This window comes from Podarcis muralis, chromosome 2, assembly GCF_964188315.1.
Source record: "Podarcis muralis chromosome 2, rPodMur119.hap1.1, whole genome shotgun sequence".
In the NCBI taxonomy this organism is placed as follows: Eukaryota; Metazoa; Chordata; class Lepidosauria; order Squamata; family Lacertidae; genus Podarcis; species Podarcis muralis.
The window spans coordinates 99601967-99614851 of record NC_135656.1 but is presented as its reverse complement, the minus strand read 5'-3'; the positions used below and the strand labels follow the sequence as shown (position 1 = coordinate 99614851).

At 44.9% G+C, this 12885-nt stretch overlaps 1 protein-coding gene across 7 annotated transcripts in view; it reads right to left on the bottom strand.

Moving 5' to 3' along the window:
• ADAMTS9 (ADAM metallopeptidase with thrombospondin type 1 motif 9) overlaps positions 1 to 12885 on the bottom strand; it is a 136751-nt gene that overhangs the window by 53099 nt on the left and 70767 nt on the right. For 6 of the 7 annotated variants that reach the window (XR_003705384.2, XM_028719490.2, XM_077925063.1 and 3 more), the window contains exons 24-28: positions 11036 to 11131; positions 10699 to 10866; positions 9608 to 9898; positions 8607 to 8768; positions 6861 to 7037 (exon numbers count right to left, since the gene is read on the bottom strand). Coding sequence is in view for 6 of the 7 variants with exons in the window: in XM_028719490.2 (XP_028575323.2) it covers positions 6861 to 7037; positions 8607 to 8768; positions 9608 to 9898; positions 10699 to 10866; positions 11036 to 11131 (894 nt within the window). In the remaining variant the exon portion in view is untranslated. The remainder of the gene's footprint in view (positions 1 to 6860; positions 7038 to 8606; positions 8769 to 9607; positions 9899 to 10698; positions 10867 to 11035; positions 11132 to 12885) is intronic. The other variant, XM_028719491.2, reaches the window with a different exon arrangement.

Sequence of the window (12885 nt, the reverse complement as noted above, 5' to 3'; positions counted from 1 at the left end):
AGCTGACTCAAGTTAACAATTTTCCAAGTGAGAACATGATTCAGTCAGTTCGGTTTATCTCTCAGTTGAAGTTTGGTTCCTGCCAAGCTACTGTGAATGATATGCAGTGTATGTCAATTCCCTGCCACTTAAGGTATGCCCTCTGGGTCTTCAGCCAGCATTGACAAATTTATGAGCAACACGCTGGAGAAAAAATTGCCTGCTTCTATTACAGATTAAGTTCTACCAGCAACACCTTATTTTAAGTCACCCAAACAGAAATATGAAGCATATTTGCAGGGCTCTCTGTATGGCTGTATGGATCCTTCAAACATTACCATGTCTGACACAACAGTCTCTGTGCTTTCGACTCATATCCCACAGGAGAGATAACAGGGAAGCCAAAAAACCCATAATAAACACCATAATCAAAATTGAAACCTCGCCCCAGTCCCATAAATTTATGCAGGAAGGTATACTCGGTTATTTGCAAGATATTCACTGGCAATGCTGCTCAAAGATCAGATCTATACTCTGTTCCATGGATCAGTTAAAACAGATACAAATATATGGAGCTGGTGGGAACTTGCTCATCCTATATCCTTTAAGCACAGACACGAAGATGGAGTAATAGACAAACATTTAAGAACATAAGAAGAGCCTGCTTGATCAGGCCAGGGGTCCATTTAGTCCTGTTCTCACAGTGGGAATCCCTCAAGCAGGAAGCCCTCAAGCACTCTACACGCCTGTGGTTTCCAGCAACTGGTATTCAGTAGTGCAGTGGTGGCCAAACTTGGCCCTCCAGCTGCTTTGGGACTACAATTCCCATCATCCCTGATCACTGTTAGCTACTGTGGATCTCTAGGTTACTATTTCTTACTTTCTTGGAAAGGAATAAAGATCAACAATACAGTCGTACCTCAGAAGTCGAACAGAATCCGTTCCGGAAGTCCGTTCAACTTCTGAAATGTTTGATTTCCAAAGCGCGGCTTCTGATTGGGTGCAGGAAGTTCCTGCAGCCAATCAGAAGCCCTGTCGGACGTTTGAAAACTGGAACACTCACTTCCGGTTTTCAGTCGTTTGGGAGCCGGAACGTTCGACTCCCAAGGCGTTCGGGAGCCAAGGTACAACTGTACAAGAGCTAGTATAAGTGCCTCTACTCAAGCTGTGATCTCAGGTATGCACAATTTGTGACTCATCAAGTTGCACACAGCCTGCCAGAAATGGCCTGGGAGGGGGTCTGTCCTCCTGTGGCAGCTCCAGTGTTAATCGTACCCAGGAAAACCGGTTCATACCCGCAAATGGGCCACGATACACAGCCCATAGCCTACGTTCAACTTATTGGGTCTCAAAAGGCCTACCCTGGCTGCTAAAGCACTTGCCAAAAAACCAGGCCAGAAACATTTCGCATTGGGATCAATGTGGATTGTGTGAACATTCCCATGCAAACGATGTCTGTTGGCTGGAATGAACTGATAATACTTTTAACACAAACAGTCTTTTTTGAGTGTTATGGGAATGCCAACATGAATAGAGGGCACGAAGATGCCCCCATCTGCCAACTTGGAGCTTTTCTCCATTCACCTGGAAGGAGATCTCTATGCATGTTCAGCTGAACACAAATACAAGTCTGATAACACAAGATTCTCTTGACAATTGGAGGAAAGCTTCTAAGCACGCCCGGATGAACGCACTTAGAAGCCCTCTTCCGACCTTCCTGTTCAATGCCAAAATGGATGGAGAGGTTTGGGGTGGGGCACACGGACGCGACTTGTGCCGCTATTTTTGAGTGTTCACAGCCTTTCACATTAGCACATATGTTAGCACAGTAATTGGAGCAACAATCCAGTGGGGGTCAGTACTATTACCACAAATGGAGGAGAGACAGTTGTTTGTGTAAGTGCTTTCATCGAAGAGACAGAATCTGAAGCCCAAAGTTTGGAGAGAAATTAAACGTTGTACCTCCCTCCAGGTATAGGGCGGTATATAAATTCAATAAATAATAATAAAATAAAATGATAATCTGATTGTTATGCCAGCACAAATATTTTGGCCAGAGGGAATGCTCTCCACTATCTTCCCCTCACACCAGATTCTGGGGGCTCCTACAAACTCCCAGAGTGGATTGTGGGGGGAGCGAGAGGGAAGAAAGAGAGGAAGAGGTCCCATTGTGCAACAGGACATGTTGTGTGGGCTGCCACTGGCACCTACTTAGCTGAATCCGGTCCTCAGTTTTTTAACCATGGCACCACACTAGTTCTGCATTCTATCAGCTTGAATGCACCTGCCATGAGGCTATACAGTATACAGTAGTACCTCAGGTTAAATACTTAATTCGTTCCGGAGATCCGTACTTAACCTGAAATTGTTCTTAACCTGAAGTACCACTTTAGCTAATGGGGCCTCCTGCTGCCGCAGCCCAATTTCTGTTCTCATCCTGAAGCAAAGTTCTTAACCTGAAGCACTATTTCTGGATTAGCGGAGTCTGTAACCTGAAGCGTATGTAACCTAAAGCGTATGTAACCTGAAGCGTATGTAACCTGGGGTACCACTGCAGTGGTCTTTTGAACACTTAGCCTTTGCATGCAAATTCATGCTTATATTACTTCATTATATAACAGATCAGTTCCACTGCAGCAGGCCTAAAGCAGAGCCTATCGATCTTGTGTTCAGAAAATAAATACGCCTCATGACTCTATGATTATCAAAGCCAAGAAATCATTCTGCGAAACGTATTGATGATTACATTCTACTTTTAATTTCTCTGTCTCCTTTGCCCAGCATTCAAACATTGTAAATGCAATGCGACATTTTTATAAAATTAAATAACAATAGTTGAAAAATAAATACACTTCATTAACATAAATACATAAAGAGATCCATTCTGCTGAAGAAAAAAAGCTTCAGTCAATACTATACTCTTGTTTCAAAAGTGTCCAAAAACATGGAAGCAACACTCCATCTGGGGCAGACGAAGTAGAAACATTTACAGCAGAAAGGTGGTGATAAATGTCAGAGCCAGGAGGAAGTGTGTGGCAACATGAAACAAAAAGACAACTTCTTTTTGTCCTCTACTACCTACAGCAGTAGCACATGGTCTCAAAACGAGGTAGACAAACATCATTGGTTGAATTTTTCAGGTGAAGCGAGAAATCTTAAGTTTAAGCTCATTTATCAGTGTTTTAGTTTTGTCCTCACTCAGCACCATTTGAATCATTGGCCATCTAAACTGTAAGCAGCTTAAAGTAAGTTTGTGTGAAATTTATGTACTTTTTTCACACTCTCTCTCTAAAAAAAATAAATCATGATTTGCAAATAAAGTGGCTCAGCCCTGCAGACTTTTTCTCTGGGGGATTTTTCATCTGAACGGATGGCTGGAATTTAATAAGGAACTCTGAATGCTCGGATCACAAGACTCCCCACTGAAGAGCCAAAGACCATTTGTGTTAAGAACAGGAGGACAGTTTACTGTTCCATGCATCATTTCAAAAGAGTGGGGGGAAGATCTGAACCTGGAACTATGTTTCCATTGAGCAGGACACCCAGAACTTAGTTCAGTTCTGATACTACCTGCCCTCTCACCTTCGGACCTTGCATGGTGAGTGGGCAGCAGAAGAGAATGGGCCAAGAGATTGCAGTTGTATTGTGCTCTGTGTGTGTGTGTGTGTGTGTGTGTGTGTGTGGCAACATAGAGCAAGAAGACACAGATATGCAACTTAGGGCACATGTTACTTCTGCACCACAGAGTCTTGTCCATTTCAGGATCTGGCAAGCTTTCATTTGTGCACGTTAAGCCGTGCGCTGTGCACGAGACTTTATAAACTACGTTGATTACATTTTTATGGCAAGCTAGCAGACATTTGTGTTGTTGTTTTAAAAAAAACTGCAGCACTACATTTAACTACACCTTGTACCAACAATTTAGATGTTTAGATGTCTAGTTCTCAGAGCTGTTTATATATAAAAAAGATGAAAATATCATTTGGGTTTAATCCTATACACACACACACACACACACACACACACACAAACAGAGAGAGAGAGATATAAGTATGCTTACTTTTGGAAGTGCTTCCCTGATTCTTTTTAAAACAACATAATGGGAACTGTGGCCTGCCTAGTTAAGGAATCAGAGAATCATAGAACTGTAGAGCTGGAAGAGACCCAAAGGGTCATGTAGACCAACCCCCCTGCAATGCAGGAGTCTGAACTAACTCATCCTTGACAGATGGCCATCCAACCTCTGCTTAAATACCTCCAGTGAAGGAGGTTGACTGAAGCCTATATTTTAAATTGAAAGGGAAGTCTTACTATGGTGAGACAGAACTCCATTGGAATGGATCTAGAAGTTTCTGCAGGGACTGCTGCTGAAGGAGGAAATTGCCAGAATGCATATGAATCATACACCAGAACAATCTCAATGTCATAACCTTATTTGTTTGTTAATGTTCAAAGCAAGTGTAATCCAGTGTCAACAGCAGTCTTTGGTACATAGTTTTGGGCTAGAATAACCCACACTGTGCCTCCAGAAGTTGTGGACTACAACTCCCATCAGCCCTGGCCAGCATGGTCAATGGAGAGAGGCATGATGGGAGATGCAGTCAACATCTGGAGGACCGTCATGTTGGCCACCCCTGGCTTGGGGAGAAAGTCCAAGGCATGCAGATGCCTAGCCACACAGAGCACATTTGCATTTAGCACCAACTCTGCCCTCTCAACACAGAAAGGGCTACAGCAGCACCTTGGATGAAAGTGTTTTATAGCACTGTCCCTTGTAATGATAAAAAAGCACCATAGACATACAACTTGAGCAATTGACATTGTTTGCTGAGGTATGAAAGTGAAAAATGGTCACAGAACTCTCCATAGAAACAGCAGGGAAGGACGGAACAAAGGAAGGACTATTCCAGCAATAAGACTATGGCAGTTTTGGAAGTTCATATATTGGATGAAAAGGAGCTTCTTTTATATAAAGTGCTTTAGAGTCAGATTAGGACTTAAAAAAAACCAAAACCTTTTAAATTACATTATACCACAATAATGATATTTGGAGGCTGATTTGCATGAGACTTTGAAACGGGAACACTTATGGTTTCCTATCCAGCCATTATTTCCCACCGTCTTAAACTCACATGGCTGGAGGCAGGGAATTAAACTTACACGGGCTTCAAGAGCCCAGGAGAAGGTGGGATGAGTTCCTTCTGTCAACTCACATTCACCCATGCCTACTTTCCAAGCTGCAGTGGTTTCTTGAGAACCGGCACCCATGGGATGCTTGTGAAGAAGCAGAATCTCTGTTGTGGGGAAGTTCATTGTGGAAGAAGAAGGAAACAAAAGTCTGCCTAACCCCTTTGGTGGAACCTGTGAGACAAGGGCAGCTGTAATAAAGGTCTATCTTCCCCTTCCCTCTCCTCTCCACAGTGGGCCTGGGAAATGTACCTAAAAAAATATCTGTGCAACCATTTTATGGCAGCCTTCAGAGGGACAAGGCAAGTGGATAGGCAGCAGCAATGAGGAGCAGATGGGGAAACTTAAGGAGAAGTGGTCCTTTTGAGCATCTTGTCCAAGAGTTTCCAAACTATGGATCCAAGATGGATGCTACGGTTTGATTCTTCAGACAGTGGTGTACGTGAGGAATTCTAAAGTGAGCAACTGTTCTCAGGCATACCTGAATTTCTGAAGATCAGGGGTGGGGAACCTGTGGCTCTCAAAATCGCTGCTGGACTCCAACTTCCATGAGCACAGCTGATCATCAGGGATGATGGGAACTGTAGTCCAATAACATATTGATGGCCACAGGTTCCCCCATCCTGGCAACAGATTGTGTTCATGTAGCTTCTCACATCAACATGGCAACACTGACCTATGGAAACAAAAATCCTCCAGATCTCTATTTTGTTACCCGCTTGTGGCTTTGTGACTGGGAAGGATTCTAGGTATTTTGACAATCTTTTAGGGATGGTTAATGCTGGGGGTTTCCCCCGCCCCCCCATCTTTCTGCTGGAGGTTAAGAAGCATTGCGCAATGAGCTTATGAATATGTTTATGCCGTCCAATCAAAAGGGCTTGGGACAAGTAACACAGAACTTTTAAATCAAAACCATCTGCTGTTGTAAGGTTACTCTGAAAGGCAAGAAGCCAGTGTTAAAAGCATCCCCCTTTGGTCTTCATCACTGACACACAAGACAGACACCCAGATACACAATTATGCAATATGTTGCTATTAAAAATATTAGCTATCCTTTGATGGAGCCCAAAGGCAGCATCTTTCTGTGTCACTCTTACTTATTGTTGTGGGTTGTGTTTTTGTTGTTGTTGTTGCTAAAAAGGATGTTCCTTCATCTGAACAAGTAAGTTTGTACTATACAGTTCTAAATATACAGAGAGAGCTACATGGATGACAGCAGCTTAGCACTGGAATTATCCCGTAACTATAGTAGCTTTGAAGGTGGCTTGTTAAGTGTTAAAACAGGAGCTTAAAACAGATCTATGAAGACAGAAGGAAATGTTTTGGAAACAGTCGAATACTTTGACGACTCTCATTTGCTTGCAATGGGTTTCCTTCAAAGTGAAGATCAGTATCGTGCAGCACTTGTCATGGGCTAATAAAATGTACAAACTTCATTAACAAGCAGAAAGTGCCTTTTAAAACGAACAGATTTCCTAGCTGATGCTCTTCCTGAATGCCTATTTATTTGGAATGCATCGTTTTGTTTTGTTTTTTAAACACCTTTAAGTGCAGTTTCCTTTTTTAAAAACACGTGCACATGCACCAAGTATTAGCACCTTGACATTAAGGACACTCATTCCGTTCCTATGAAACATCTGTGAAAATGACTAACAAAAAGCAACAACAACAACAGAAGTATGTTATGGCCGTACCGAGCTCCAAGGACCAGTATTCCAGGCGGTATCTCGAAGGCAGTCCTGCATATTGCACTGCTCACGGTCTGGTGGCTTGTCAAGGATTTCGCAGCTCAGATCAGTAAATCTCTCCCCATTGGGATGCTGGCACACAACCAGTCTTGTTCTGGTTCCTCCACCGCATGGCTTTGTACACTGGGGGGAGGGAGGCAGTAGGTGGAGATCACATTAGCAACGGCTAGGTTCATTTATACTTCATGATTGCTACTTTTGTCTTCTTTGATCTGACTCACAGCCAATTTAGATGCTGCTTTCCTTCTGATGTGAGAGACTCAAAACTCTAGACTCCGGGGGGGGGGGGGGGGATACAAACATATGCCTTATACCAAGCTGGACCCATTGGTCCATGTAGCTCAGTATTGTCTACAGTCCAGTTGTAAACTACAACTCCCATCATCCTTAGCTGGCAAGACCAGTGGTCAGGGATGATGGGAATTGTAGTCCAAAAACAGCTGGAGACCCATGTTTGGGAAACCCTGGTCTAAAGTACCTGGCAGTGACTCTCCAGGGTCTCAGGCAGGGACTCTTTTCCAGCCCTACCTGAAGACGTTGGGGACTGAACCTGGGACTTTCTGAATGAAAAGCAGATGCCCTACCATTGAGCTATGATTCTTCTTCTTCAAAATGAAGGCAGTGAGATCTGTATGTTAAGATGTGTATGAGAGCGTCCTGATCTGACTTCAATGTATTGCTACTTTCCACATGCCTTTATTTCCCCCCTGGGACTGTGGATGTGTGAGGGACTCCCACAGCTGTACAATCTGGGAAAGAGAAAGCATCTAAATTTGCTCTCATGAGTGAAGTGAATGACACCTTTGTTATTTGTTTCAACATAAACTGGGGAGCAGGTTCCAGATTAGGTCTTTTTTGTGGGTGGGAAGGTAGAGCAGGGAATAATAAGACATATGCATAGTTTCTGGGACTCTTCCCCAATGTTAGAGAGCCATCCCAAAGGAAAACACAAATGTTGCTAAAATCTGGTTTTATCTACCTACACTTCTTAGTTTTAGGACTGATTCAGGTGTAATGTCTTGGTCTTACGAACTGATGATTAGAGCGAAAACCAGACTCCACATGTACCAGACTCCCTGCTCTTTGCATACCCAAATCTGGGGCTTCTATTATGGTTTATTAAACCACAGTTTCCTCTTATAGCCTAACGGGGAAACTGTGGTTTAATATACCTTTGCAAACCAGGCTATGGAACTGGGATTTTGTTTTTACTTCCTGTGAACAGTAAACAGAGATTAAACCAGTTTCCCAATTTGGATGCAAGGTGAAAAGGTAGCTTTAGCAAAATCTTGGAAACCTTGAATTATGGTGATACGGCTAGGAGGAAGCCCATAGAAACATGGTTTGCTCCTGGTCTAATAACCATAGTTTATACAGACGAGCAACAGTAAGTCCCAACTTACTATGGACTATGTCCCAACAGTCCTTTCAGCACTACTGGATAAATAAGTGTTATTATTTCCAACGAGGAAAGGTAAACAAGCAGGATAATTAGAACTTCTGGTTAACTGATCTTCTGTCAAAACCTATTGGCTTATGCTGTTTTGTTGATTTTTTAAAAAAAGGTTTCAAGGAAATTCAAATACAGCTGCATCTTTAAAATCTACAGTAAAGAATGCTTTGCCTTGGGAATGGGCTAGTTTTTTTTTTAAAAAAGCAACAACAACCCCAAATGAAGTAGCATTTGCTCACCTCACCCCAGCTGCCATAGGCCCATTGTGGGCAGGGCCCTGATTCACATGATCTTTGCTCATCTGGTTTCATTCTTATGTCACAATTACTGGCAGTGTATCCATTTTCATCCTGGCACACGACAACCCGCCGTTGGAATCCACCAGCGCATGTACTGGAACACTACAAAACATAGTTTCATATGACTGAGGAGGTTCCACCGATCTTAGCCCACAACTAACTTAAGCGATATAGCCTAGTAAGGTGAGGAGTCCCAATGGCTATGAAACCTGCAGCCATAATCGAAAAGCCGTCTTCTTGATGGAGCGCCGGTGCCGTTCCTTAAAACTGTAAGATCAGACTCTTGGCATTAAAAATTCAGTTTGAGGTAGCATTAGCACAGCCGCTAAATTTTTTCTCTTTGACATCAAAGGCGTTTTAGGCAGAAAGTACCCTGTCCACTTTTATCAATGTAGGTACTAATGAGGGGAAGTCCAGTGGGAGATTTCAGAGAAGAAACACATTGCCATTGCATTTAAATCAGTGCATTTTGTCTGAGAAGAGACACAGAATGTAGACACAACAGAATTTCTTTTTTTAAAAAAGAGGCAAGTTACTAGTCCCCGTAATGACAAGGACAATCTTGGCAACTTTGCAAAGCCTAAAAAATTACGACAGTGCCGGAACAGGGCTTCTCAACGTTGGGAGGGCAGATAGGCTTCTATCATCACCACCACCGCCGCATGGTTATTATTCCTTGCCCCTCAAATCCTACTGATTGTGTAACTTCAACTCTTCCCATCCTCGTTGATAATATTTATATATAGTAAAATGCCTTGGCGGAGTCTTGGGGTTGTATCCATCCTAGTTCTAGAACAGAATTAATGAACCTAAGTTAGTCCTGCCCATTAACTTCAGTGGGTCTACTCTGACGAGGACTAACATCAGATACAACCCTTAGGGGTGGAGGAGGCTGTAACCCAACTCGCAACAGATTAATAGTATCTCCACCAGCTACTCACCGCTCCCCATGGGCCAGTTCTCCACTGGTTGCCTCCGTGCACATGCGCACGGCCTTGGTTTCGGTTCACGCTTCCACCCTGGTTGTTCTTTTGGCGATAGTCAGGGTAAGGGAAGGAAGGGATTGGCCTGTTGTACTCAGGGCTAATCTGCTGGCACGAAGGCATGGAGCAATCTTGCTCCGTTGCAGGGACGTCCTCAGCATCGCACTCACTCCTGTCAACCATCTGGTCGCTGTAATCGATGCAGACGACTTGCCGGGTCACCTTGCCTTGCCCACAGGTTACAGAGCACTGCGTCAATAAGAGGGGGAAACGGGGAGATCAACGCCCTTGGCAACGAGGCACAAGTTTTAAGAATCGCAGGACGAAACATATTTACGTAAAACTATTTTTTTTAATGTATGTGGATCCCATGTGGTTGTTGATTTCACATGATTAGGAATAGGGGAAGCTGCCTGATCCCATTCGCTCGTCTAGTTCTCAAGCAGGAACAACCAGAGGGGAGGGACGGTACAGCAGACTTGTCCCCCAGGAAGCAGTGTCACTGCTGTGAGAGTGCAGGATGGTATGGGTGGGGGGGCACAGTTGGGGTGGTTTGGGGGCACTGGTGGAGGCAATCCAGTACTCCTGCCACTGGTCCTGGTCCCTCACCATCCTGGCCGTGTAGCAGCAATGCTACTGCCAGAAGATAGGATCCATGGCGGTGAAGGCCCTCCCCACTGCTCAGTCTCACTTTCCAAGATTTCAGGCAGAGGTGATTCATCTAGCTGGAGATGCAGGGGTTGAACTCAAGACTTTGTGGATGCACCGAGCTCCAGCCTCTTCCTTAACTTGTGTCAGTTGGTATAAACTGATCCTCTTAGTCCCCAGCTTTGCTGAACAAAGAAAAGCTCTGCTGCTGCCGCCACTCCCAAGGGCAGAAACACACTATTATAACTTCTGCTCCAACAACTACTTCTACTGGTTCCCGATTACAGGAAATTCTGCTGCCTCCGTTTGAGCCAAGCGTTATCTTTAGAAGGTCTGATAAATGTTGAATAAGCAACAGGCATCTGGGAGAGACTACCCCTAAACAAGAGGAAGCTGCTTACAGGGCTCCACTCCATGGCCTTCCACTGTCCACACGGTGTCACAGAGCAGGCTTCTGTCGCCGATGGCCTTGGGAGGTGGAAGCAGGCGGCCTCGTCAGCCACAGAGCCTTGGTCGTCGCGGCAGCTGACGTATCTCATCCTGGTGCCTTTCCCGCATGTAGTTGAGCACTAGGGAAGATGGACAAGGAGTGACAATGGGGGTTGGAGGGGGGGGGGGAGGAAGCAGCTGCCCCCTTTTTGACAAGAAGGGGAAAAAGCCCCCTGGAGTTGCAGGACTGTGGGGGGGGGGGGTTATCAAGGGATCTCCTTGTAATCTACGCTGACCAGTTTAACGTACGGGAGTCCAGGATCCAAATCTCCACTGGGTTCTGTGGCTGCTTTGCTTCGTTTCCGGGCTTCCTGGGCGGAGACGGCATGGCGCTGTCTCACAGTCCTATTTCATAGACGAGAAGAGGGAAAAGCAAGCTATCAGCAATTCACAGGGATTTCAGTGTAGGTTAGAGGAACACCCCCCCCAATTACATTTGTCATCACATCTTTTGTTTGATACAAATGGCTCATCTTAACCCTAAAGGCGGATGCTCCTGGGGCATCTGCCAAGATGAGAATATACATGCCTGAAGGCTGTCACCTTGATTATTTTGCTCTAGCTGCATTCGCTCCCACCAACAAAATGCCAGCCCTCACAAGCATGCTAATTTACAGAAGCACCCATCATTACTATGAAAATCACTTACATAGCACCAAATTGCCCCATGTCCCGTATAAATCACAAAGGGCTTACAACCCGTGCCACTGGGATGAGGCCCAAAATCAATCTGAAGAGAAGACTGGAATTAGCGGGGACTATTTGGACGTCACAATAGAAGAAGAAGAAGAAGAAGAAGAAGAAGAAGAAGAAGAAGAAGAAGAAGAGTAGTAGTTTGGATTTGATATCCCGCTTTATCACTACCCAAAGGAGTCTCAAAGCGGCTAACACTCTCCTTTCCCTTCCTCCCCCACAACAAACACTCTGTGAGGTGAGTGGGGCTGAGAGACTTCAGAGAAGTGTGACTAGCCCAAGGTCACCCAGCAGCTGCATGTGGAGGAGCGGGGAAGCGAACCCGGTTCACCAGATTACGAGTCCACCACTCTTAACCACTACACCACACTGGCCACGATTTAATGTGAAGGGAATGTCCCTCCCCTCAAGGTCACATGCTTCCCCCTCCTCTCCACCAGTGTGCTCACGAGGAGATCAGAATCTTTCTCTTCCAACGTTAGTATTACATCTAAACTGCGGATTATGGCTAATTTTAACAATGGTTTGTTAAAAACAAGCCAGCTTTGTAAATCATGTTTGTTGCTGCTGCTGCTTTTTACTGCTTCGAAGAGGGCTTGTTTCGAAGAAATCAGACTGACCACACTTTGACAAGTTCAGACCAAAGGACAAGCTGCTTCTGAGCTCCTCCTTGTGGCCATGGCAGAAGAGGAGTGGGACACCTGAGCCCGGGATGGGGGGGAGAAAAAGGTTGGTTCCTGGCACGATGCTCTGAACCTGAAAGATTAAGTACTGGCAAATAAATAGAAGGGCTCAGAGGGGAAAGTTTTAGATGAGAGAGATAGGAAACCTGTGCCAACCCCCCCCCCCCCCCGGATATTGTCGGACTCCAGTTTCTATCGGTTTCAGCCAGAATGTCAGGTGTGATGGGAGTTGCAGTGCAAGAACATCCCTGCTCTCCACTCCTGCTTTAGAGAGCAGCTGAGGTTTGGTTAAAATGCAGTTCTTGAGCAGGGCCCTGGAGGTACTGAGGAAGAGAAATTGGCAAAAGCATCCTGCGAGGAAGGGGAGCAGCGAGGGAGCGAGATGAAGGAACTAAAGAACAATTCTGCCCAGAGATGCTGGGGCAATACGGTCAGATAGGCAAGAGTACTACTACTATGAATAATAGTAATAACATACAGGAACACTGTATGATCGGACTGTACTACTCAGTTCCTGCTGCAGGCGAAGGACCCTCTACACATTCAAAAACCCACCCTCCAGGTGAAAAGCTAGCATACCAGAAAGAAGGCTAGACTGGTGACTGGGAGTCGCTGCCCAGGACCACATAACACCGGTCTTGAAAGACCTACATTGGCTCCCAGTACGTTTCCAAGCACAATTCAAAGTGTTGGTGCTGACCTTTAAAGCCCTAAACGGCCTCG